The 26,699-nt window shown below is 38.0% G+C and overlaps 1 protein-coding gene across 1 annotated transcript in view; it reads right to left on the bottom strand.

The window, feature by feature from the left end:
• Positions 1–26,699, bottom strand: part of TMEM131 (transmembrane protein 131) — a 97,555-nt gene that overhangs the window by 55,881 nt on the left and 14,975 nt on the right. The window contains exons 2-4 of the mRNA XM_048048116.2: positions 21,666–21,727; positions 10,825–10,865; positions 3,217–3,285 (exon numbers count right to left, since the gene is read on the bottom strand). Coding sequence (XP_047904073.2) covers positions 3,217–3,285; positions 10,825–10,865; positions 21,666–21,727 — 172 coding nt within the window. The remainder of the gene's footprint in view (positions 1–3,216; positions 3,286–10,824; positions 10,866–21,665; positions 21,728–26,699) is intronic.

The raw sequence follows: 26,699 nt of genomic DNA, 5'->3' as shown, positions 1-26,699 counted from the left end.
AGTCTAAGCAGTTCCCTGGAGCACTGATCTGAAAGAACTTGCCTCAGTCCCACCCCATTCCCAGAGGCCTAATGTGTAACAAGAACGTTTGGGATCTTCTGAAATGAACTAAAGATTTGCTTATCATAACACAGAGCACACACTTCCTTTGATAAATTTGTGATTACCTGGACTGTCTCCAAAGGGGTAAAATATTGTATTGTTTGTTTTATATGAAAACAGCATTACAAAAACCACCCATTATAAAACAGAAGTTTAAAGCCACTGAAATCTCATCTCCAGGTGCAACACAGGATGTGTGCCAACAGCATCTATTTATCAAGTGAATACTGATTTTGATTTTCTACAATCACCAGATAAAATAGCTTTTAATAAATACCATGTGTTCACATTGCCATATTTTTGAAACATCTGATTAAACCCAAAGAGTATTAGCAGATGAAAAATATCACAAGGATAGGTTTAATACCTTATGGCTGAAATTAAATAGTGCAACCTTATTCAGCCTAGGAATGATACTACACGTTGATAGTTCTGCATTAACACAAACTTTGAACAAGCTTACTCTACTAAATGCTACCTACTAACAAAACCCTGTTTAGGTACAATTCTTACTAAGAAACTAAAGATACATTTTATGCCTTTTCTATAATCCATTATTAACACAAAAGGAAAAGACAGAAATTTAGCATGAAAAGCCTGCCTAATTTAAAGCTATTGGCTTTTTGCCTTTAAGTCTGCATTATATGACTTCCAAGGTGCTTGGCACCTGCAGTTTATTCACACCATAAAGCTGAGTTACTCAGCATTTCTCCAAGTTGGTTCACTTTAAAATCTATATTTAGGCATTAAAATAAAAGTGAGCTGTGGGGCTCCAGATCAAAAACCTTTTCTAAAGCTCTTTTTGACATCTTACTGAAGTTTTAATAAATTAGAAGATGATTTCTGCATGAAGTTATGATGAAAACTATGACAGCTAATTGAATGATCATGTATTTCTAGATTTAAAAAAATAAAATGAAAAATAAAATACATAAAGAACAAAGAATACATAAAGATCTGACACACAGGATTCCTATTTAACTGATAATAATTAGCAATCCCCTGGTACAGTTCTGTATTTATTGTACAGAATCGTGCATGCCTTTCCTAAGTAATTGATTTGCATTACTTTTAACAGTGTACTAGAGCTATACTACTTTGGTGCTTTCAGCTCTGACAAGAACAGCTTACATAAAAAGCCAAAATATAATGAAGAACAGCTAAAAAAAGAAAAGGAAGCATCTCTGGAAATCCACAATAAAAGCGTATGCAGCTTTCTTCAGAGAAGCATGTAAACTACAGATGACCTTTAAAAGTAACATACTTCAAACTACATCAAAAGAATACTTCATTCATATCCACTGAGAATCAAAAAGCTATATAAAATATTATTTTAAATGTCAAATTCCGTAATTATATAAGTTGAAAACAATTTTAAGAGAAATTCACCTAAAAACAAATCAATAAGCAAGTCTATACAGGAACTCAAGTTACACTGCTGAGCAAACTGCTGTGCAAGTTTCTGAGTCTGTACTGCACTCACCATTATAATTTAACTATAACATAATGGTGTTTGTTATAGCAAAGAAGCAATAAAGCCAGGCTTACCACTATGTATCTTACTACGCAGTTTAGAACCTCGATATCCTCTTAGCTATGACCAGTTACTGACAAATAAATAAGAAAAAACATTAAACGCTAGAGATTCTGATACTTTGAACAAATAGTAAAGAGGGGAATAGAGTGATTTATGTTGTTTTTCTAATCAGAATATTACGAGTTCATGGATTATTGTATTTCTGTCAGACTGAGCACAGATAACCTCTATAAAATGAGGCATTTCCATATAGCTTTGCTATTTAGTGACATTAAGGTGTGTTTTTTTTTTTGGATAAAGGCTACTTCTGGAAAACCACTGTCTACAAACAATATTACGATTACAGCTTTTCCTTCTTCAGAAATGCATAAGCACGCACTGTATCAATACGCAGGAGCCTCCTTGAATATATCTGTAGTCACTGCACTGACCATACATTGGTATTTCCTACAAACAAGGGGTACTATAGTTTTTATTAATAATTTGTGATTTATTTGAAAACAAAACAGCCTTTCATCCAGAGGCAGTGCTGGCTGGAGATGGTGGAAATTTATGTCACAAGCAATACCGCACTAGGGCATGCCTGGTCTGCTTTCTTTCTACCTTGTTGAACTGTTAACAACACACAGGAAATGTCATCACTTCGCTTTACATTGTGCCAAAATACCAGTCAAGCACAGAAACTGCTGCACCTCTGCACACCAAGACCGGAACTAATTTCAGCTGTTAACAAGAAAATGATGGTAGCTACCTATAACACAGTAACCAGTCACTGGTAAGAAGAAACTCCATAGCAGTTCTCATGAGAACTGATTACAAATGGGTAACTTAAAAAAAACTCTTAAAAACAGCCTTCCTCCTTCATGTCTTCTATCTTTTAGAGAAGTCACGTTTGCTGTAAACCACTCAATTCATCCACTGAGAATCAAAACAGCAACTAGGTGTGAGGTGGAACACAGGTCCAGTCACGGAGGAGCCTCAGAGCTGCATGTTCACAACTCCACGTTACTGTTTTAATAACTGCAGATCTATTGACAAAATTTCTGACAAAGTTTCTTTTTGTACTGGACCATTTCACAGCTTACAAGTTGGTCAAACACTTAAAAGAGTAGAACTGAGTGTGTAAGCACTCACAAGAGCACTAGAACAAGCTGTGAGGATGAAAAGAATATTGTGCACCTTTCAAGTTGCACCTGCCACCAAAACAGCTGTAAAACGGACAGACTGGAGTACCAGCTCTCTGAGGTAGGATATTTATAGGCAGAAAGGTAGCATTGCCTCAGTATGTTAGAGGTCTAAATTGAACAGTTTCCATTCTTCAGAGCAGTTGTACAAGGACATATTCCAGCCCTGGGTACTCCGTGGAAGTGATTTCTACACAAAGACTGATGTGATTCTACACAAAGACATGATGTTTAAGACCACATACACCGGCTCTCTGGAACATGCAGGTCAACTACATGTACAGATGAGGTAACAATGCAATCCATATACACAATCTTTTCCTTCAGTTTTAAATGCTCTTCAGATTTATTCTATTTGCCTAAACAAATTAATCAAAAGATGTGTCAACTTACTGTTCATGGAAATCTAGCATCGGTGGCTCGAACCGGAGAGGTCGGCAATTTCCCCGATATAGGGATACACTGCAAGAAAAATGAAAATGCTCTAAGAGATACTGTAGATGATACATTTTTGCTCCCTTTCATCTTGAATTGCCCTGTCTTAGCAGATTTATGAATACTAATAACAGCATAACTAATTCAACAGAAGAAACAGACTGACAAACTTGCCCAGTAAGAATATCACAATTTTACCAATACTACATGAATATGTCGTGCCTACAAGAAAGACTACCCAAGAGTACAATTTTTAGAAATCGATATAATAGAAACATCAGTCATCGCTATTTAGAGGAAAACTAAGTATAACAGTAAACTAGATAGGTTTGTATCATCTGTCAGCTATATCTAAACATCCTCCTCAGAATATATAACAAAGACATTCACATGCACATCATAAGTTTCTCTACTTACAACCACACTAGCACATAAACCATCCTGAACCAATTTGCTGGTACTGAGGCCATATGGGAGAAATCAGCCCATGTCTCTACTGTTAAAATCTCTTCATCTACAAAGTACAACTACTTTGCTCTAGAAACATTCCTTGGCTTTGCCTGTACTAACCTCCTGCTGGTAACTGTTTTGGAGAGTGCTAGTAGATGAAGGCTAAAACTTAAATACCACTCAAACAATCCAGCAGTAAAGACCGTAAATTATCTGGAAATATTCTCTGGTACTGCTTATTTTACCAGAACAGTCGTAGTCAGAGAGCACAATCAATAAGCCACAACTTAAGTTACAACAAAGAATACAATGGCAGTTTAATTGACAGAAACATTTTCTCTTTCACAATGAAGAAACTGCAACCACACTTCTGTATCTCTGCAATTCAGTAACACTCTGTCTTGGGCTGGGTAAAATTCATATTCACACTATGAACATACAACAGGGAGACAACGTAAAATAAACAGGAAAGGCTAAAGAATGGCTTGAGATCAATGGCTGCTAAATGGCTCAAGGTCAATGGCTTTGCTTTTTCTTTAGATGCTTCTTTTTCTGATAGTAGAATACCACTTTTCTTCAGATACTTGGTTTCTGACTTGGCATCAGCAATGACAAACTCCTGAAGACTGAATTGCAACCAAGCATCCTGAGTAAACAGAGCTGCTCCACAAAGGCCGCCAGGGCAACTGAACCACCCAATTCTGCCTCCACAGAGAGAAAAACAGAGAGGTAGAAGATGCCTTGTGGTTGGGCTTATGACAGCTGAGGTTTTAAACTTGATCAATTTAAGTCCATCCAGCATGCTTCCAGGAAAACTAATTATCGATCAAATTCGGATGCCCTTTCATAATCCAGAACCATTTCAGCAAAGACGTTATTTAGAGGAGTAAAACTTCTAAAATGGGTATGAGATTTACCCTGTATTCTCTCATGGCCTAGATTTGGGCAACTACAACAACAGCATATTTTATAACAAATTCAAGAATTCTCAATGATTCACTCCAGTATTCTATAACAGAATCTTCCCGCTTCAAGTATAATACATGTGTAATAGGGAGGTCTATTTATGTTGATTGTTACAAAGCTCTCCAGGTTTGGATGTTGAACCATTTTCAATGCTGATTATAGCTTAGCCATTAAAAATAGCCTTATTCACATGGCAAAACTAAAACACTATTGGGATAAGAGTAGGTATAAAACAGCTTTAGTCACACACATCTCAAAACAGTAAAAGTGAAGGTGCAAGACACAGTGACAGGAAGAACTGAATTCAAGTTTACAGAAAATAACAATTCTTGCTACTGTTAAGTGTTGCTATGACTTGGACTATTCAGAGAGCACTTGGGTATACCTTTTCAGTCTAAAACCAAACCTCACAGGAACACATGCTCAGCAAAACAAAAGTTAAAAAGACAATTAAGTTGGAAAATTATATTAGCATTAATATTTTGAAAGGATAAAATGAGTTTAGAACAAGTCTTCAAAGTGATCAACTCACTTTTCAAAGTTTATTGTAAAATTAAAAAAAACGTTTTGAGTGCACTTTTTAACTGAAAAGGTTAAAAAGGCCATGCATCTCTATTATCAACATAGTCCTAACACTAAGTGGAACTACTTTTCTTCTAGAATGATTGTTAAAGCAGTTCTTTCAATAATACTCTACAATTTCTCCCAATTTTAAACCTCTGAATAGTCAGCCATGCAGCACCTCTGTTGTTGTGTTTGGTTGTTTTAATGAAGAACGTATTTCTTGGTAAAATGAATCAACTTTTAAAAAGTTACCAGAAATATTTATAATATTTACAAAACTGATTGCAAAGATCCTTATTTCAAATGCATTGAAAACAGTCAAGAGTCACTTAACCTAATTGCAACAATCAGGACATACGCAACTCCTCACATACTTGAAAGGTTTAAGTATCATTTTCTTAGAATTCATAGCTATGTTACCCTGAATAACCATTTAGACAACACAGAATTTTTAAATGGCTATATTTTGGTAATGGCAGCTACATCATAACAAATGCCAATTATAATAAAAGTAACTGTAATGAGGTTCAAATGGGAACAAACAATATAGGAATTCCCAAACTTTGTCTACTGAAAGGCCCAACACGAGTCAACTTGCAGCAGACCTACAAAATGATGATAATGTCTGCTCTGCTGGGCACTTGCTCACTGAAGACTGGATACACCCATGGGTAGGGCAACTTTACAGCATAATGACATTTAAGTTAATTATTATGGATGCATGTAGAGCTATTGCTTGCTTCCCAGACTTACACCAGAATTTAAACATTTTTCTTTCCCTACCCCTCTGAGTTGTCTAATCTTCAAAGTCAAAAGAACATGAAAAAAAGATGCAACTGAATGAGAGAGAACTACTGACATATGCCAACAAGCTCCAGCAGACAAGAATTAGCCAGAAGTCATATGAGTCTATGAAGTATCAGGAAAGTCTAGTTCCTCATAGTGATTTAAGATGGTCCCTACACTTTTACCCTTCTGTGAGAATTCTGACTTTAAAAGTAAGACTTGAGAGTGAACTCCAATCAGTCCTGGAAACAACCATTTCCCTCACTGTACCATCCATTCTGTCACCAAAGAGAGAAAGCATTTACCTAAACTACTAAAATAACTACTTTTGTAGTAGAACATAAGCAGAAACAGCATACTACAAGATGTGATTGAAAAAAGGTAACAAACTCCCAAAAAGTTTGATCACAGATGCAGTTATACAGATGGTTAAAATATCGATGCCTGGGAAGACTGTAGGGGAAATAGATATCCACCAGTGCCAAGATACAATATTCTACTATCTAAGGACATTCTGCAAAATTTTATTAAAATGTTTTGCTGCTTACCATAGCATGCTATGCATTCGATTTTAATCACCCCTACACACTCTGCATTTGGACAAAGTGCTTGTCAAATATAATATTTATGGAGTTCTGCAAAGTTGGGCAGTAACTGTTTTTCTGTATTCTCACTTTACCTTTCTAGCTGTTCTGGGATTTCTGGAGGAGGTCGGTGCTCTGTGGAATCTTATCTGTACCATCTTTAATTGCTACTGCGGAAAATTCAAATCTAACATTACTCTATATGTATTTTTCCCACGTTACTTTAACATTTGTTTAAAGGGTTTTACTTCCTTTCCTGTGCCATAAATAAGCAATAAAAAGAAATAAAGACAACAAAACCATCAAATGACAATGACATTTCATGATTTTAGCAACATTTAGGCTCTTAGAAAGCCACTACTTTGTTATTTCTACTACCAAAAAATAGAATGAAAATATCTCCAAAAATAGCTATGTGAATTTTTAAAGTAACAAACAGTCAAATTTCTCATAATGGGAACTTTTTATGCCAGAATGTCCTTGAAAGAGTCACCTAAAAGCAGAACATTTTTGGCTAAAATAGTAAGTAACCAATCACACTTCCCCAACCATATCCAGAATTTGTAAATATTAAGAAAATAAGGCTGAGCTGCAAATATCCGAAGATGTATTCAAATTTTTACAGTTGAAATGATTTTAGAAATATGGGTATTAAAAGCAGCCTCAGGGAGAATGTTAGCTCTCACAAAACATTTGACCCTTTAGATATTTGGCAGTAGCCACAGCTATAAGCACAGATGAATAAAAAACAGATGAATAAAAACACTAGCAAGAAAGGCTTCTCGTAAACTACACCCAGCTAGTGCCTGGCTCAGTTATGCCAACATTAACCCTTTATCAGGAAAATGTACTCATAATATCAAAAGTTAAAATCCAAAGTTTTCTTCTTTAGGGGTTGTCTGGGGAAAGGGTGGGGAAAAGATGGAGAGAAGCTTGAACAGATGCACTGTAGCCTGATCACGGGCAAGAACAAAACAAATTAAATGGCTAGTTCATTTCCCTCCTTCCAATTAGTGTTAAAAAGCAGATCAAAGAAATGAATAAACTGTCTAGGTGGTGAAGATCTACAAGCTGTACCAAGAAAGATTATAATCATTAATAAGGACTGTGAAGGATAAGTCATCTATAGAAGTTAAGCATGTGGAGGAGACACTCAGGAGATTTCAGCAATGCCATTTAAAAAAATCACCTAGAAAGAAAATACCTATAAAGAAAAATGCATGCAAAAGCAGTAACCGGGGCGGGGAGGGGGGGTTGTTGGGAATTGCACGTTCATTTTGCAACACAGCATTGAAAAGTTTGCAATGCTGGTCTTTATCACACTGCGACAGAACGACAAATAGGCCAGTGATCTTAAGTGGAATGGGCTGTTTGTATATTTCTTTTACAATATGAAAATGAGGAGATTTTTCAAATCTGCAAAGCCACTGTTTTTATCAGAACACACTCTAATACACCAAAACTTCAAACATAGAAAGCTATCTTCTTGGACGAGAAATGAAAAGAAAGAAAACTGGAAGATCTAATCTGTGGCCTAAGCCTCCTTCTCAAAGACCACTGAGAACAGGTCTAATGAGCAGGGACCTGGGGATGTTGGTTGATGAGAAGCTCAACACGAGTCAGCAATGTGCACTTGCAGCCCAGAAAGCCAACCATATCCTGGGGTGCAAATCAAATGAAGCGTGGCCAGCAGGGCAAAGGATGTAATTTCCCTCCTCTGCTCTGCTCTCATGATACCCCACCTGGGCCCTACGTTTGGCTCTGGGGCCCCCAGAGCAAGGAGGACACAAATATTAGCATGAGTCCAGAGCAGGGCCACAAGGATCAGAGGGCTGGAGCACCTCTCCTGTGAAGACAGGCTGAGGGAGTTAGGGTTGTTCAGCCTGGAGAAGAGAAGGCCCCAGGGAGATCTTATGGCAACCTTCCAGTACCTAAAGGGGACCTACAGGAAAGCTGGGTAGGGACTCTTATCAGGGCGTGTAGCGATAGGACAAGGGGTAATAGCTTTAATCTAAAAGAGGGTAGGTTTAGATTAGATATTATAAAGAAATTCTTTACTGTCAGGGTGGCGAGGCCCTGGCACAGGTTGCCCAGAGAAGCTGTGGATGCCCCATCCCTGGAGGTGTTCAAGGCCGGGCAGGATGGGACTTCGAGCAACCTGGTCTACCAGAAGATGTCCCTACCAATGGCAAGGGGTATGGAACTGGATGATCTTTAAGGTCTCTTCCAATCCACACCATTCATTGACTCTATGACCACAAAGTTCTGCTGTTTCTTGGGAGACAAAAAAGTTGCACATAATCCCCAAGTCCCAGTAAAGGCACCTTCTTTTTGCCATGGAGACACAATGATTTAAACAAGATATTATTCCACTTAAACTCCATAAAGACTGACTCTACATAAGATGAAATACATTAAACACAGGTCTTAGAAGTTCCATCATTATTCCTTGATTCATGTTTTCATCCTTGCAATCTGACTGACATATGCTACAGCTATACGTGCTGCAATATGTGGAAAATCTATGCTGTAGCATGAAGTGGAAACATTAAGCTGAGAGACTTCACAGATGAGAAATGAACAGATAGAAGTCCTGAAGGGCAGAGAGAAGCCTCCATTGTTGGGGATGGGGAAATAGGAAAGATGTAGGGAAGGTGCAGCAACAAGAATTTTCAAGTTTTATGCAGACTTTTTTGACTAAGCCAAACTTCTTTAATTAAAGAAGTAAATGAGAAGTTAGGATAATACAAGTTTGACAAAATTTACATTACCATAATACAGAAATTGCCTCAAGCTTCAGATTAAAATATGCAGTAACTGCCTTATTTCAATACATAATATTAACTCTTCTCTTTCACATTATCACAATAAAGATAAAGTGAGTTTATATTTTAATTTCATCTGAAGACTTGCCACATCCTCAAATTCTTCATGTTTGCTCTTTCCTCCTATTACCCTGCTTTCCAAGTTCACTGAGAAACCTAATACAAGGTAAGCCAAAAAACTTAAAATATTTTCATGCAAAACAGAAGATTTACATCACTGGATTTATGTCAATGTCTAATCAGGAGGCAGCAGAGTCTTGCAGCATGTGATAGAAATAGAATGAAGGCTTTTTAGGTATAAATTGAAAAAAAGTCATGTTCCCCCCTTCCTTCCCCATCCCCACCCCCAAGATTTTTCAAAACTTCATGCGAAGAGATGCTCTTAAGCCCACATTTAGGCAACCTAGAACTACATACATAGCAAAACAAGAACTTTTCATTAACTCTTCTGAAATTATGTAGTTTAGTCCTTCCCCTAGATTTCTTTGGAAAGAAATGGAAACAGCTTGTGAAAAAGTCTAGCTGTATTTCTTTAAATAGATATGTTGTACATCCCATCTTGTTGAATGCTATTATATAAGAAAAATGCTTCACTATTTCCGTTCAATGCATACCATTAAATGCAATGGAGTGTTTAAGGAGTCTTCAGAAAAAAATTAGGGATGGGGGGGGGGCAGGGAATGGGGAGGAAGAGGCCCCTTTTGCTTCTCTAATACTACACATGCAAAGTTCTTTGCAAGAAAAATGAGTATTGGAAATAACATCAAAATTGTTCCTCAAAAGGACCCCCAGAACTTTTGAAACATGCAGACAAACCCAATCCTTTCTCAATAAAACTTCAGTAAAACGATACTAGTAGTCTCTACAGTAGCAGTCTCAGTTTATCGCCCCTCTTTATTTACATAGAATCACTCTGTGGTATATATTATAAACTGAATTAAAGAATTCAATTTATTGATTCTTCTATTTCTTATTTCATATGCTAAGTGATTTAATTGTCCTAGCCTTCTCAATATTAAAAATACTATTACTCACACAGATACAGTGGGTATTTTCAGTGTAATAGTGGAGACTCTTATTAGCAAGAAAATTCTTATCAAGTATGAATAAATTGAATCATTTTAAATGCATAAGTAGTGTGTCCTTCCTCATACATTCAAAGGACATAAAATGTCTAAGCAAAGGCATTTTATCTATACAGAAATACTTTAAAACAGAAGTATTAGAAAATGTTTTACATTTAAAAATTTCTCTGTACAATACAAATAATTGAAAGGTTACAAGATTTGTACTTGATTTTTGTTTACACAAAGACTTCACTATTCTTGCAAAAAATATTAACAATCTCTCAATAGGATGTCTGGATTAAACTGTCAGACAATCATGCTTACCTTTTCTGTTGATATGAACTGAGGCCTATAGTTGTCTCAGTCTGTAACAGAAAAAGAAAATAATTGAAGAGACTGACAGTATTATACTTCCTGCAGGGGGAAAAAACAACTGTTACAAGTTATTAGATCAGATTTTGAAAGACAAAAGAGAAAGTTCTGATCTGGAGCAGAAAATGCAAACTGGCTTTTTTGCACTTAATTACTTGAAGAAATTAAGCCATCAGCTTCTATCCAAAGACAACTTGGCCCCAGACGAGAACTACAGGTAATTCCAGTGGCAGGAACTGCTACAAACTGTGAGATAAGCAGTAACTAAAAATGTTAAAATTGAGAGAAAGAAGAGAAAAAAAAGATAACTTAGGGAGCAAAAGAAAAACTTACCATAGACATAATAAAAATATTACCAAGAAAAACACATAAAACAAGTAACAGCCAAGCATACTGATGTAATATAACAAGCTAAAAAACCAAATATGTGATTAGGAAACTTGAACCTCCTTCCCAGCGAACTATCTTCTAGCCTCTCTCATTCATACAACTTTACTACCTCTCTACTGGACATTACAGCTAATTACCTGAAAAGAAGGAGGTTAGGTTTTCTAAGAAATTTCAACTAGTTTACCCTTGCCTAAGAAATCCCAGCTAGTTACTAAGGTTATGTATGGAACGTCCTCTTTGAAACATTAAAATCACAGAATGGTTTGGATTGAAAGAGACCTTGAAGATCTAATTCCAAACCCCCTTCTCCCCAGGGACACCTCCCACCAGACCAGGCTGCTCAAAGCCCCATCCAGCCTGGCCCTCAACACTTCCAGAGACGGGGCATCCACAGAGGGTAGAAAATCACTTCCCTCACCCTGCTGGCCACACTTCTTTTGATGTAGTCCAGGGTACAGTTGGCTTTCTGAGCTGCAAGTGCACACTGCTGACCTGTGTTGAGCTTCTCAATCAACACCCCAGTTTCTTCTCCTCAGAGCTACCTACTCTCAATCCGTTCCCCACTCAGCCTGCATTTGTGCTTGCAATTGCCCCAGCCCAGATGCAAGACCTTGCACTTGGCCCTGTTGAACTTCAGGACGTTCACGCAGGCCTACCTCTCAAGATTGTCAAGGTCTCTCTTGATGGCATCTCTTCCCTCCAGCATGTTGAATGCACAACACAGCTTTCTGTCATTAGCAAACTTACTGAGGGTGCACTCAATCCCACTGTCCGTGTCACTGACAAATATGTTAATACCAACTCCTGCGGAACACAACTCATTACTGATCTCCACCTGGACATAGAGCCATTGATCGCAACTCTTTAAATGTGACCATCGAGCCAATTCCCTACTTATTGAGTGGTCCATCCATCAAATCCATGTCTCTCCAATTTAGAGACAAGGATGTCACATGGAATAGTGTAAAATGCTGTGCACAAGTCCAGGTAGATGACATCAGTTACTCTTCCAATGAAACTACCAACTTTTAAGAAATTCTGTCTTGCCATAGGATACAAAGCTCAAATTTAGGATTTCAGTCCTTCTCGAAAATGCAATTTATGTCTAAGCCCAAAAATATTAATCTTCTGGGAGAAGGAAAAAAAGGTTACAGGTTTGATAACGCCTACAGTGCACACCCTGACTCACCTGACACAGTTCATACCTCTAGTAAAAGGATATCTGTTCTCAAGGGGAATGGGATTTATTTCATACTGCATTTCAGAACCAAAGTCCCTTAGCTGGGTCACTGACTTCTATTTCAATTAGAAATTACACTTTGTCCTCCTCTTCGCTAAGAAAAAAAATCCTTTAAAAAAGTACCAGAATGTGCAAGTGTGAGAAGACCTACAATTAAAGAAGCTGTATTTTATTTTGCTTTTTTGGAGACACTTATGAAATTGCTACTACTAATAATTTACTTCACAAAAATAATGCTTGATTCACAGCAAGGACCAATTCCTTACCAGTGTCCTTGAAAGTGCATTATTCACCCTAAATAAGTAACAACTTCCTTCCAATAACCAATTTTCTTTAGAATCATAACAAAAGCACATCATTAAACTATTAGCACTTACCTAACAGTCAGATGATGGAGCCAACAGGTTCAGATCCTATGACATGGCAATCAAAATAGTTGCTACCAACACTGTCCCATCCTTGACAACTAGTTTTGGCTCTAGCAAGAGAGCATATTTTTGACTATTTGGGAGAGGAAGTTGTCTGTTATCTACTCTTAAGCATTGTGACTGGTGGTCAATATTCCCTAATGCTAGTCTTAGTCTAAGATCCCACTCAGGTCAACTTTTAGACAGAAGGCAGTGGAAACTAAATTTAACCCAAGAACATAGAGGAACAAATGGAAATATACATCATTAACAATAGCTGAACTACTGCACAGCTAGAGCTGTAGTTGACTTTTTGGAGTTAAATTCTCTGGCTGATTTTACACACAAGTTTTCCCTCCTATATTCTGTAACTACAGATCTGCAATGAAAATATTAGTCTGTACATCAAGTTTAAAGTGACAAATCACTTTGGCAGGACATTGTAAGTCTGAAACATTTTAAACATCTTCTTCAAATTCTAAGCACGAAGTAAAAATATACTGAAGACTCATGCTTATGAAGGAAAGCTTTTTTCTTTTTTTTTTTTTGCTTAAAAATGCCTGTTAAATACAACAAAATGACAAATTGATTTCAATGACTTTTTGGGGGCTTGAAATCCGGGTCAATCAAGAGCAAAGATACAGCATACCAACTTCAGCAGCTCATCAGCTTAACCACAGCATCATGGAACTAAACCAAAAATAAATCTCATGTGGCAGTTTCTATAATTATCACTCATTTTTATTACATGTCAACCTTTATAGTCTTGCAGTAAACAAAAACATACAAATGTGCTGTGTTACATGTTTTAAATTATTCTTATTTGATATTCAAGCAAAATCACGGATTGACTGTGTTGCAGTCTGGTATGCTATGTTTCCTGTGTGACTATACCCCCTTTCCAAAAACTGTCAAACAAATACCAAGAACTATATAATGGATTGATCTGATACACTGTTTTAAAGTGAACGTTTTGTTGAGTACTGCTGGTTTATCAGGTAAAAAGAACTATAAATTAAGCTTTTAAATAAATATAGTTTATTCTTTCCTAGTGCAGAGGATAGACCTGTAATACAGCAGTACAAGAAAGTAATTTATAGGAAAAATTTATTACATCTTATCTGTACAGAAGTACTACAAATAAGAAAACAGTACCTTGCAATGGCAAGCTTAGTACAGATCCAGAAGAAGGTTGCATGTGAACACTATTAGTATTTCAACAGATATAGTAACCTAAGTTATAGGGGGAAAAATGCAATTGGAATAGTTTTCAGATCCAGCTGACTGCCTAACAACAAAAAATTAAGGTCAGCATAAGAAAAGCAGTAGAAAATATACAACCGAGTAGGATAATGAAGTGGGAGAGGGAAAGATCAGTACTGTAGGCTTTGAAATCCTCCCACCCCAAAAAAACGTGCGTTCAAGTCTTGAAAATGGATTAGAAAATTTGAAGGCATCGAGCACTGGTTTCAATACATCAGTTTGCATCCAGGGGCTTACACCCTCAAAAAAAGATTTCACACACAGAATCTGTACCTCAGAGCATGCCTTCCAAACTCAGTAAGAGTTGTGGGGTGATCCTGGACAACAACTCTATGGCATACACAAAGAATCCCAAAAAACAGACCTTACAGACTGAATGCTGTGTCTAAACAAGTGGGTTAACTTTAGCCAGAAAAACAAAACAAACAACAAAACCCAACCAACACCCAATTTTAATATCTCACCTGTTTGTTATAACTTCTATTCTTCAGTTCTTGGTAAGAGGTCACATTACCTAACACTACATTCAGTTATCTAAACATAGGCCTCCGCTGCTGCTCGAGATCAACGTCCCATGGCAACGTGCCTGGCCACAGGCTGACAGTCCAGAAGGGTGCCCGGTTTCTCCTATGCCCTGTGCCATTATCTGCCACGTCTGTGTAGACGTCCTGGATAGTCTGGGGCATCTCAAATAGCACCGGTTACCTATGTTTAGACAAATGAATTAAAGCCCTAATGTCTTGAACAAGGTTAAAAAAGGGTGAAGGGGGGTAGGGAACAAGTGGAATAAAGCTCTTGATCAAAACCTGAGGTTTCTGGACACCAAATGTATTCCTTTAATGTGAAATTCTCAACTACAAAACCTTTCTGTATTCCTACATCCTTCCAGGTTCCTTTTTCTGTAAAGATTCAAAATATTTTTATTTTATAGTATGGCAGGTTCCTACTCATAGCAGAGCTACGTGCTGCTTGCAACTACATGCTGAGACAACTACAAAACTGATACACAGATGGCAACTTAAGTCTTCATTGCTGCATTCATCAGCTCTATGGTAAGTAGTAGGATAATTAAAATAAAATTATTGATGAATATCTTGCTTAAGGTAATGTAAAAAAAAAAACAGACTGCTGTAATCTGGGAAGTAGCTGAAAGTGGACTGAGAATGCACTGCCATGCACTTTCATGACCCAAACTCAGAGAAAGAAACAAAAAGCATCAGTTGACTTTAGCTGATGCAACACATGCTTATTGACAGTGGCTTTGCAGCAGTCACTGGCTCCTGGGCAGCAATTAATGATTTTTAAACTAAAGCCTGGGGATGGCAATTCTTCCTGCACAAGAAGAAACTGCCTTTTTTTGTTTTTTTTAAAGGAGCAGAGGGATATCAGCCACTCATAAGCAACGGTGAAGAACTGAGATGATGGCTATTCTTTTGTAATATCACATGCATTGGAAGGGAGCTCCAGAGGCCAGCTAGTCCAAACCCCAGCTCAGAAGAGGTCCAGTTAGTACAGGTCACTCACTGCTTTTTGCCACTGGGTTGTAAATATCCACAAAGACAGAATTTCTACAATTTCTTTGAGTAACCTAGTCCAGCGTGTGATCAGCCTCAGGTCTAAAAGCCTTTTTTCCCCTCACATTAGTTTGGAATTTCCCATGGTGCAACCCGTGTCCAACGCTGCCCATCCTTCCACTGTGCGAAGTCTGGCTCTGTCAACTGTACGCTGCCCTTGTGGGGCAGTGCGAGGGAAATCACATCCTTTATCTGCTGGCTCCATTTTTGTTCATACAGATCAGCAGGCAGTTGGCCGCCTTTGCAACAAGGGCACACGGCTGACTTCTGTTCAGCTTGTTGTCTACCAGGACCCATCCAGCTGCGTTGCATGGTGTTACTCAGTTCCAGGTGCAAGCCCCTCCGAATGGCAGCCCTGCCTTCTTCCAGTGTATCAACTACTTTGCACAATTTGGCAGCATCCACAAACTTACTCATGGTGTTCTCTCCCCCATCATCCAGGTTGATGAAGACGAGGTTAGGTTGCATTGTGATCAGTATCAAGCTCTAAGGAACATCACACAACTGACTGCCAGCAGAACTTTGTACTGTGGAGTACACTCATAGAGGTCATGAGTCCAGCAAATTTTCCACGTGCTTTTTTTTGTCCATTTATGCAGCCTCTATCTTAGCAGTTGGGCTATGTGAGTATTAATGCAGATCATGTCAAAACCATGTTTTAAGTCAACATACAATGTGAAAATCTGAGGTAATAAAAAACATACTTCCACTTTACACCTGAATCCAGTCACCAATACACCAGAACCAAACGGTTGCCACTTCTGTTGAGGTGATAATTCTAAATTTACCATGCCATAACAAGTGAAGTACAGATTCTGCAGAAAATACTGAAATTCCTCCAGCAAACGATAGCAATGCTGATTTCCATGTACGTAACTGAGCCCCTTAGTATTCAGCTTCCTCATGGCAAAGCCACTGCTAGTCACATTAAGGTTCTATCTGTTTGATTTTAAGGACAGTTGTGTTTCTGATTACCAGCTTTTGTGACTAACAGTTCATAGCAGTTTATCAACTTAACGAGTTTAGCAAATACGTATTAACAATATATATCACACCATTCTCTATTGCTATTTCAGCTATTCCACAATACGAGTAAATAGCAGTAAAAAAAATTTCTAGGAGTCAACCTGAAAAAAAAGGGGGCATTTCATACCCTTACTGTGATGAACTTAAGTGTAAGTATAATGAATGAAGTATTTCATATTAGACAATTTGACTGAAAAGGAGAGTTCTACCATTTTCCTTTTTCCTTGCAGGAATATCACAAGAATTACTTTCCAAACACTTATCCTCAATGGAAGATCACTCACTATTGCGCTGGAAATATGAGATACCTATGATAAGAGATGTCACGATAAACAGATTGACCTGGGAAACAGCCTTTTATAAACTAAGAGCAAATGAAAACTTTGTTCTGAAACATAAATTTTGCACTACAGTTTACTTTTCACAATACATTCCTCAAAAAGACAGTGTGTTACCTTAACACGCAACCTACAATTGTTACTTTTAACAAATTATGTCAGCACTCCTAATATTTGCAGATGACATCAGAGTCAGAGGGGCTGGAAGCATCTGTCAGGTCTGGATGAGGCACTGAAGGGGGGCCTGAGACTGACAAGGTGAAATTCTGCTGAAGGAGAGCTCAAATATAAAACTAGGAATAACTGACTAAGCAGTAGTTCTAAAGAAAGAACGTGTCTGGAACTCACAGCGAAATGCAAACTACATGAGCACACAAGATGCTGCTGAAAGTCTACATCTCATTTGAAATTATTAAAACAAGTGTTATTATGCAGGGAAGCAACTACTCTGTCCTTTCGCAAAGCCTCAAATCATTAATGCCCTGATTAAGTGCCATGCCTTAAGTACTGGATTTCTATTTGTCTGAGCACTAAAGAAAGTTACCCGGTGTTTTTAAAATTCCGTATAAATAAGCTATAGGTATTTTTAGTACAAAATGATCATTATGAAGAGGGCAGGAAAAAAATCAACTCAAATATGTATTAGAGATAAAAGAAAAGCAAAAACAACTTAGGTATGAAACATAGGTACTTCAGGAAGCCTGTGAAAATTACTTCACAAGAGGTTTTAACAACAGGGGAGAGAAGCATCTGCGCCAAGGGCAGTCCATCTACTCACAACACTACCCATATAAAGTACCAGGTCATCTCCTGAGGTCCATTTCAATGAAATCTATGGCTGTAAAGTGCCAACCAATTAAACAGACTTCTGCAAATTGCCTGCAACTGAAGAAACCTCCACGTATAAATTAAGGAGAATCTTGTATTGAGCAGCAGACAATTTGCATTAATACAATTCTTACGCAATGCTCAGGATCTAAATAAATTATTTCAAGAGTTCAAAGAGTTGTTGGGTTCTTAAGGGGACTGAATTACATGAACCAAAGATGGCAGAAGGAAGTTCTCCCGTTACATGTAACTTACATCCATAGGCAGAAGTAACAAATTTATTCAGATATAAACCTTTACTCTAAGCATGTATGTTAGAGAATAAAGCTCTCGCTATTGCTCTGTTAAGGCTACTTGGTGGAATATTGTGTTCAACCTGAATATTGTGTGCAGTCTGGGGCCCCTCACTACAAGGTCACTGATTTGCTCGAGTGTAGGCAGGGAAGAGCAGAGAAGCTGGTGAAAGGACAAGAAAACAAGACTTAGGAGGAGCAGCTGAGGGAACTGGGGCTGGAGAAGAGGAAGCTGAGGGGAGACCTCATCGGTCTCTACAGCTACCTGAAAGGAAGTTGCAGTGAGAAGAGCACTGCTCTCTTTTCTCAGGTGAAAAGTGATAGAACCCAAGGAAATGGTCTCAAGTTGTGCCAGGGCAGGTTTAGATCAGGAAGAATTTCTTCACGGAGAAGGTGGTCAAACATTGGAACGGGCTGCCCAGCAAAGTGGTGGAGTCCCCATCCCTGAAGGTATTTAAGAGACATGTAGATGTGGCGCTAAGGGACATGGTTTAGTGGTGGGACTCAGTAGATGGTTGGACTTAGTGACCTTGAAGGTCTTTTCCTACCTACATGATTCTAAATGGAGAACTCTAATCCATGTACTCGTAGCCCACACTCAAAGGTAGTCTTCACTTTGCTACAGTTACCCATTAGCATTAACTAATGAAATTTCCACTGCCACTTCATTTTTACTAAATTCAAGTTATTTACTTAAATATGTAAAGATTAATGCCTTTTCAATAAATAACTTTAAGTCAGCCTGGCCAAGCACAATTTTCCCAATACATTTTGCTTGTTTTTGACAAGAGAAGTCCTAAAATGTGATTGCGTGCAGTGGTTTCATAACATGCAGCGAATGTTCACCAATAGTACCTAGTTCAAGTAAGTACAGAAACAGTATTGAGAAGATATACTCTTAACTGGAGAGAGGTGGCACGAATTCCTAACAAGTAAGTTATGCTTGATGCAGCACTTGATTTGCCTTATTTAGAAAGCAATTCCTTCAAACAAGAAAAAGGCCTGCTTCCGCTGAAGAGATACCAAATTCTCTGAGGATAGAAAAGTAGACCAAGATTGGAGAGGGCTTAGAAATTATCATTTATTGAATATTAATTGCTTTGTGCACAATTATTTTTGATATTTAAAAAAATAATCTGAAGGTCACATAACAACTAGACAATATGAAGTTACTACTACATCACTGTATTTACTCTGCAATGATGGATGACCTAGAATCAAGAGACATTTGTGAGAAATTACAGAAAGACTAAAAAAGAAACACTCAATGACATGCAGTAGAATTAAAACTTCAGGAACTGCTGTTCACAAGATATAAATCTGTTTTTACAGCAACGAATATGCTCTGGTCTTATTTTTTAATTGCACTAGGTAGTCACAAGAGGTCACCATGTTAAAATTGACAGAAAAGGAAATAAACTGTAAGCTACAGCAAACTTGCTGTATCATTCTGTTTAAAAGGAACTAGCTTTAATTATGTAAGAATTTTTGGCCTAAAAGCCATAAGTAATTAATATAATAATATCTAACATATGAAGCAATTATTAAAATTTTTGTCTCCCTTGCTGTGTTTTAAATTAAATATTCAGTGATGTATTAGGAAAAGTGGCAGCCAAATGCAATCCAAAGCACTGCAAAGTTTACACTGTCAGTGTTTGACTGTTCCACCCTCATATTTAAACTAACTTTTCCCTGTCACAATAAAGTCAGAATGATTAACAATCCATTTTACTTTTCTTTTTCATTTTTAAATCAATTATTGAGGTGGTTCAAAGCACCACCATCCTAGTCCTGAGAGCTACAGCAATTAAATGTGCTAATAAATAAAAAGAAATAAATATCAAAATTTGTAAAATTAATCTTAATTGGTTAAATAAGGAGTCCTGTGGAAAAAAATCCCTAAAATGTAGATAGCTGAATTAACTACATCCTTTTCATCTCAAAGATTGGGCCAACAACTGTCAGTCATTTTTATTAAACCACTCTTGTCAAGCAAAATATATTCTAATCGAGTATGCAACAGAAAAGAAGCTAAGCCTAGTGATTTTTTTCCTACATACTTATACTGATATGTGGCATTTCCATGCAAGTTAAAAAAATATTGAGTCAAAAATGCAGTAATTGAGACCATAACCACTATTTGGAAAGTTTCCATCATTCTACTCTAAGTCCAAAAATAAGCCTACATATGCATCTAGTAGAGAATGTGTTTAGTGTATGACAAACTACTATTTGATTAGGGACCTGATTTTGGGGTGGCTTCTTTTTGTATGGGGGGGAATGTTTTGTTTTTTTGACTGCAACCTTTTCAATTGTCAGTTTAGATCATTTTGAAGGATCTTACCCTTGCACAATATAATCTTAAAACCTGCAATAAGTTATTTTTGACTCACATTAAAGGCCAAGCAGTAGAAGGGAAAAAAACACAACTTAGGAAAGTAGATGGGAGTAGGGGGAACCCTCACTAACCTGAAATAAATGATCGCATCATGAACCCAAAACTACACAGCTTTCACATTTGTAGACTCTTCTGGACTAGACAGGAGGTAGGAACTGTAAATCAAATATTAACTAATGAAGTTAAACACAGTCATCTGACTGACACGTTAATTGTTTAAACAATTACTGTTGTTGGTTTTTTTCCCCACTCATCTCTCCTCCCTTTCACCTACCATGGCTAACAACATCAAGGAATTTTAACAAAACATATTCTCACCATAAATACTACCCACAGGGTGTACTTATGAAATTCTAGTCAACAAAACTTCAAAACTCAGTAACTCAAAAGCATTAAGCCATACTGCTATGTCTTTCAACCCAACATTTATCACCATCTCAAAGTTTTAGTACATAATTCTTTTAAAGTTATGTATTTTTCAGGTAGTGTAGTGCTGCCATTCTTGTCAGCTTTCTTTTGGCACATGACAAACCAGACAAGATAGGATTTGCAACAGCAGTCACCTCTCTGCATTGATGTGAACTTTCTTTAAACCTGGTGGTGACTTGGTGCCAAGGTCTACATTTACATTAAGGAATCCTGTAACACTTCCCAGTTCCTCTAGCTGGACTATCCAACTGAATCATGACTCTGTATCAAGATGAACCTTAAACACAAAGAAGTAGCCAGATTTCCAGGGGTGGTGGGTGGGTGGGGGAATAAAAAATTGAAGGGAAACCTGAACAAGCTGACCAGATGGAACTTGTGGTAAGCTCCATCAGTTTCCTGACATGAAAAGGCCAGGGAACAAGAGCCTCCGAACACAAGTGCATACTGTTGAAAATAAACCTGGAAGGCCAAAAAGTCTTTGGACTAGCTGAAGTTCCATGTTTATCTGTCTTCAAAAATCCACTTACCCTTGAGCTTCAAAAAAACAGCTGTCAAAAAGGAGATGGTGAAACATTGCTAATTCAGATCATTTACTCCGAGTACGTACCTGCAATAGGTCTCCTTCATCAAAACGTAGCATTTCTATTATGCCATCCGACTGGATGAAAGCTATGAAGAAAAACAAAAAACTAAGTTACTTAACAGAAAAAGACATCTTGTTATTAACAAGAATAACTTACACATCTAAAATCAGCAGTACCTTGTTTTTTTAAATAAAATCATAGAATCATTAAGGCTGGAAAAACTCTCCAAGATCATTTGGTCCAACCATCCCCCTACCACCAATGTCACCCACTAAACCGTGTCCCTAAGCACCACGTCCAACCTTTCCTTATACGCCCCCAGGGACGGTGACCCCACCACCTCCCTGGGCAACCCATCCCAATGCCTGACTGCTCTTTCTGAGAAGAAACATCTCCTCATTTCCAACCTGAACCTCCCCTGGTGCAACTTGAGGCCATTCCCTTTAAATGAGAACCCAAAATAAAAATGCAGAGTTTAACAAATCAGCAAACACAAGCTTATGATATTAATTATCTGAGAGCTCCAAGATGTTCAAATTAATAAGCAACACACTTTGCAGATCAGTCTTTTAGCACAACAATGTTTAACTTCAAAGTGAACAATTTCTTCTGGGTTCCCTAAAAAGATTAGCTGTACCATGCTAATTTAGTATTTTAACTGGTATGAATGACTGGGTACCTAAACAAGTTCAATGCACCAAAGGCCATGCTGAATTCTGACACTTAGAAATAGCATTTCAGTTTCATAATCCCTACATCTAAAAGTCTTAACTGTACATCTGGAAAACCTTGTTCACACTGTTCCCTAATCCTCAGGAAAGCAACGACTCTCCCCATCTTGACAGTAACATAATAAAATTTGGAAGTTTAGAAGTGTTTGCACCAAGAACTTCCACATGACTCAAGTCAATGGAAAGCTCATGCCTCGGTCACATATAGGATAAACAAATTGAGCATTCCTCCTCCACTCACTTCCTCTAAATGCTTGGTCAAGTAATTGTTCTCAATTCCTCTAAAAAGGGAATGCACAATTCCTCTCTGTAGGGAATGCTATTTTCTTTGAAAGACAAAGAAATAAGGGCATTGCCCTTCCTGTAAAATATAAAAAACTGTACAAGAACGAACATGGGTTGGAAAGGAAAGAAGTTCAAAGAGATTACCCCTCAAAAGACTATGCCCCCCCACATACAAATCACAGGTCTTTGAGATGAAATACAGTAACAACCTCAAGCCAGAAAAGTAAAAAAAAATAAAATTAAAAACCCTCCATATAAATAACTCATACCCTCTTCTACCACCCTTTTTCATAATTGTCTTTAAAATTAAGTTTGATGAAGTTAATCAAACTTGACACAAACCGTGTGTGAGAACACACACCTCTCTCTCTGCAAGGAGGCACAACTTCAACAGGAAGAAGCTGAAGGTTTCCAGTTCACACAAGCACACTGTGCTTCCAGAAGATGTTACTGCAATCACAGCCCAAAAAAGGGGGATTTGAATCTTCATCTCCCCCTTTAAAGTCAGTGTTCTAACAACTACAATTGTAAGGTCACCAACACTGCCACTCGCCTCTGATGTTTTACAAGAAAAAGCAATATGCATTATTTTCAAATGCTACCTGACATATCAGTGTTTGCACATCCCATTTCGGGCCCCTAGCTCCCCCCATACTCTGACACATCCTCCTAAAAAAAAGGTACACTGCTCCTGAACCTTGATTTCCTATTTTCAGAAATACAAGTTAACACCAACCAAAGATCACTGCTGCCATCTCCAAGTCTGTTTTTATGCAAAACAAAAGCAAAAAACCAACACCCCAAAACAACATGATGTATTACATATCACTTTTCAAGCCGCCACACTTCAGAATTGCGAAGCTGAGCGAGGCCAGGCTGAGAACACAGCCCCAGCTCATGCCGAAGGGTGAAAATCATGGTAGAGGGAGAGGCGGGCTCTGGCTATGAAGGAATGCATTGCACACCAGGCATATAACAGTGGCATGAGCAGGACTAGTCATCATGTCAGCAGTAACTTACAATTTTGTGTATTTATCATTACCTTAATGATTTTCAGAACAAACAAAAGGCATCCTTACGGTAAGAAATGGGGTATTTGTCAATCCTTTATAATGAAGAACTATACAGAACACGGGGGAAAAAAACAAACACACCAGAACAAAACAGCATTTTAACAGCTGTTATAATATCAAGTCCTAGAGTTCATCAAGATCTGGGCTTTTAAAACTTAAATTACTGGAGCAGATCTGTCAGTTTAAAGTTTAATCCGTAAAACAAAGAACAAGAGGATTCTTGTATGTGCATTGCCGGTTGAATCGACATTTAAGTCACTGTTTATTTTTGTCTTTAAAACCACCCAAAAATCTATACAAGAATCGCAGCACAAAAAGAAAGTAAAGCTCTGACATGTTACATTTAGAACCAAAGTATGACAGTGGATCAGGATTTCACACGAAAGTCATGCCTATCCTCTGAGCAAAAAAATCCAAGCTATGGATTAGCTGATACTGAGGGAAAATTCTCCACTTCTAACTTAGGGAGAAATCCAGAATGAACTGATGTTTTTTATTGTACTTCATTGAAAATAAGTTTAACAACACTAGTTTCATAAAACAATAAGAGCACCCCTTTCCTAACAGTGAAAAGGAATTGTACCTCTGAGGTTGGGCTTGTTGGTATTCCTTTAGTTTTCTAGCTTTCAGCTCCAGAGATGAATAATATGCAGAATGTGACTGCAACATCAGGTGGGAAAAATAATAATTAGAAAACAGCTTTTTCTATTCATAATCTATCAGTAAAATGCAAAATGTTACTTCTTCATATGTACATTTTTACATCAAATTACAAATTCTTAATGTTTTCTCTTAATATTTTCATGAGGCTTTTTTCTCCCCATTTTTAATGATACACTGTAGGTACAAAGAGCAGACAGTAGCATTATTTCTTCCCTAAGGACAGTAATACAGAGGCTCACAGAATCTAGCCAAAATCTTACACTTGAGCAGTTTGAATGCAGGCAGCCCTTCCGTAAACACTTTTCTCAGCCATTCCACTGTTATTTCATCTTCGGTATACCTTATGAACAAAGCAGCAGATGTTACAGAACATGTTGAGCGGATGACACTGTTAAACAGAAGTGCCATTCATCATTGTATCATTTGAGAAATGTTTTCCTAGAGCAGGTGACAGTGCCAGGTGAAGTCAGATGCACTGCAAAGCTTGGCTGCTGGCCATTTCACAGCAGTTGCTTCTGAAGTCAGATCACGAAGCAGTTTCTGCGGTTATACCTTTTACTTTGTTTTAGACTAACTTTCAAGCTTCTGTTGGTACTTTATCAGTGATTTCATCAGAGCAAGGAAATGACAAGTAAATACCTTCACGAGATGAAAGCTCGTTTTTGCAACCGACTCCTCCGACTCTCAATTCAGGCTGAAGCAACAAGTCACCTCATTCAAATGAGGCAAAAACAATTACATTTTTAAAAACCTCCACAGGTGAGTCAAAGGATCACCCAAACCCCAGTACGAGCAGCTCTCAAACTGCCCGACATGGCCCACAGCAGGGACAAAGGCTTCTTCAAAGCGAAGCACAGACGCTGCCTGGGCAGCAGCACGCTTCCTTCTCAGTACGTGCCCCTTCCAGAATTAGAAGCAGCTGCTCACTACTTGGACTTGCAGTACCTGAGCTAAACGAGTTCACAAGGCAGTGGAAGCCCAAAAATAGTCTTTTCTGCCCCTTTACACAAAATATGTATGTCACCAATGGAGAATAGGCTATTACCAATGCCAAAAGACTCTGCCAGCAATTAAGTGTGAGATCATCTGGGCACGCTGTATTAGGTGAACCATTCCCCACACTACAGAGGAAGAGCTTCTACAAAGTCCTCGACAACTTCTCGAGGAAAAACTCCTTCCCAAAGTCTGTGCCCACACCACCGTGCCCCGTAATCAGCCTAATATTGTAGCCAACCTCTAATACAAAGGCAAACATACCCCACTGCTCTGGAAGAGCGAACTGCAGCAAATTAAGAACTGCTGACTGCGCCATTTCAGCCACCCCTGCCACATGCCTGGCAACTGCTACGAGAGGGGCACTACACAACATTTGGGGTAGGAAGCACTTCAGCTGTCACGGCATGATCCGCCACTGCACAAATCAGCAGCCAAGAAGCCAAATTACGCATTAGGAAAATAATTTCTTCCTGACCCTACAGGCAGCTGAAGCCCTGAAGCCTGATTAATAGTTATTAGTCATACTTAAGTGTTATTAGCATGTTCAGGGCCCAAAGAAAAAAAAAAAAGGGATGAAGATTCAAATCCATGGATTTCAAGGCCAGAAGAATCAGTCTCCTTTCTTCCTTGCCTATGCCAGAGTATTCTCTAAAAGGTATACACAGATCTCTCTAAACAGACAGCCTTTACCCTTTAAAGCACCTCAAGAAGCAAATTTATCGGATTCAGGAGAATCCCTTACAGTATCAGTCACTCTCACTGCTAGGACATTACATGATTGCAGGGTCAAGTTTTTCAGCTTCCAGCTTGTGTATCCTGTTTTCTTCCTTTCAGACAGTAGGTTAGTATTGACAGAATAGATAAAATAAGCAACAGTAAATGCTAAAAATACCGTTTCATTTTCTGTTTTCAGTTTACAGCCCTTGAAGTGTCAATTCTTTGCTTAAGTTAGCTTTCCTATGAAAAACCCATAAAAGATACTGTAAAAAAGGACTATGAACATAGGTCTTTCCACTTGCTCCAAGTGTCCCTTTTTTTACAGAGCCTTTATTAAGCCTTTTCAAACCCTTTAAAAGAAAAAAAAAAAGCAGAACAAAAACCCACTACCACAGCTGTACTCCTCCTCCACCCCAAACCACAGTTTTCTTTAACAGAAAAGCACTATGTAGTCGTTATTACCAGTAGATTTTAAAGGGTTTTCTCCTCTTCAACAATACCATAGCACCTGATGATGCGTAAACACCTGAAGTAACAGAACTGGAAACATCATCTAGGCCAAAACGGATACTGAATTCACTTAATGTTCCTC

This window comes from Anser cygnoides, chromosome 1 (assembly GCF_040182565.1).
Source record: "Anser cygnoides isolate HZ-2024a breed goose chromosome 1, Taihu_goose_T2T_genome, whole genome shotgun sequence".
Lineage (NCBI taxonomy): Eukaryota > Metazoa > Chordata > Aves > Anseriformes > Anatidae > Anser > Anser cygnoides.
This window is presented reverse-complemented; position numbering and strand designations above follow the sequence as displayed.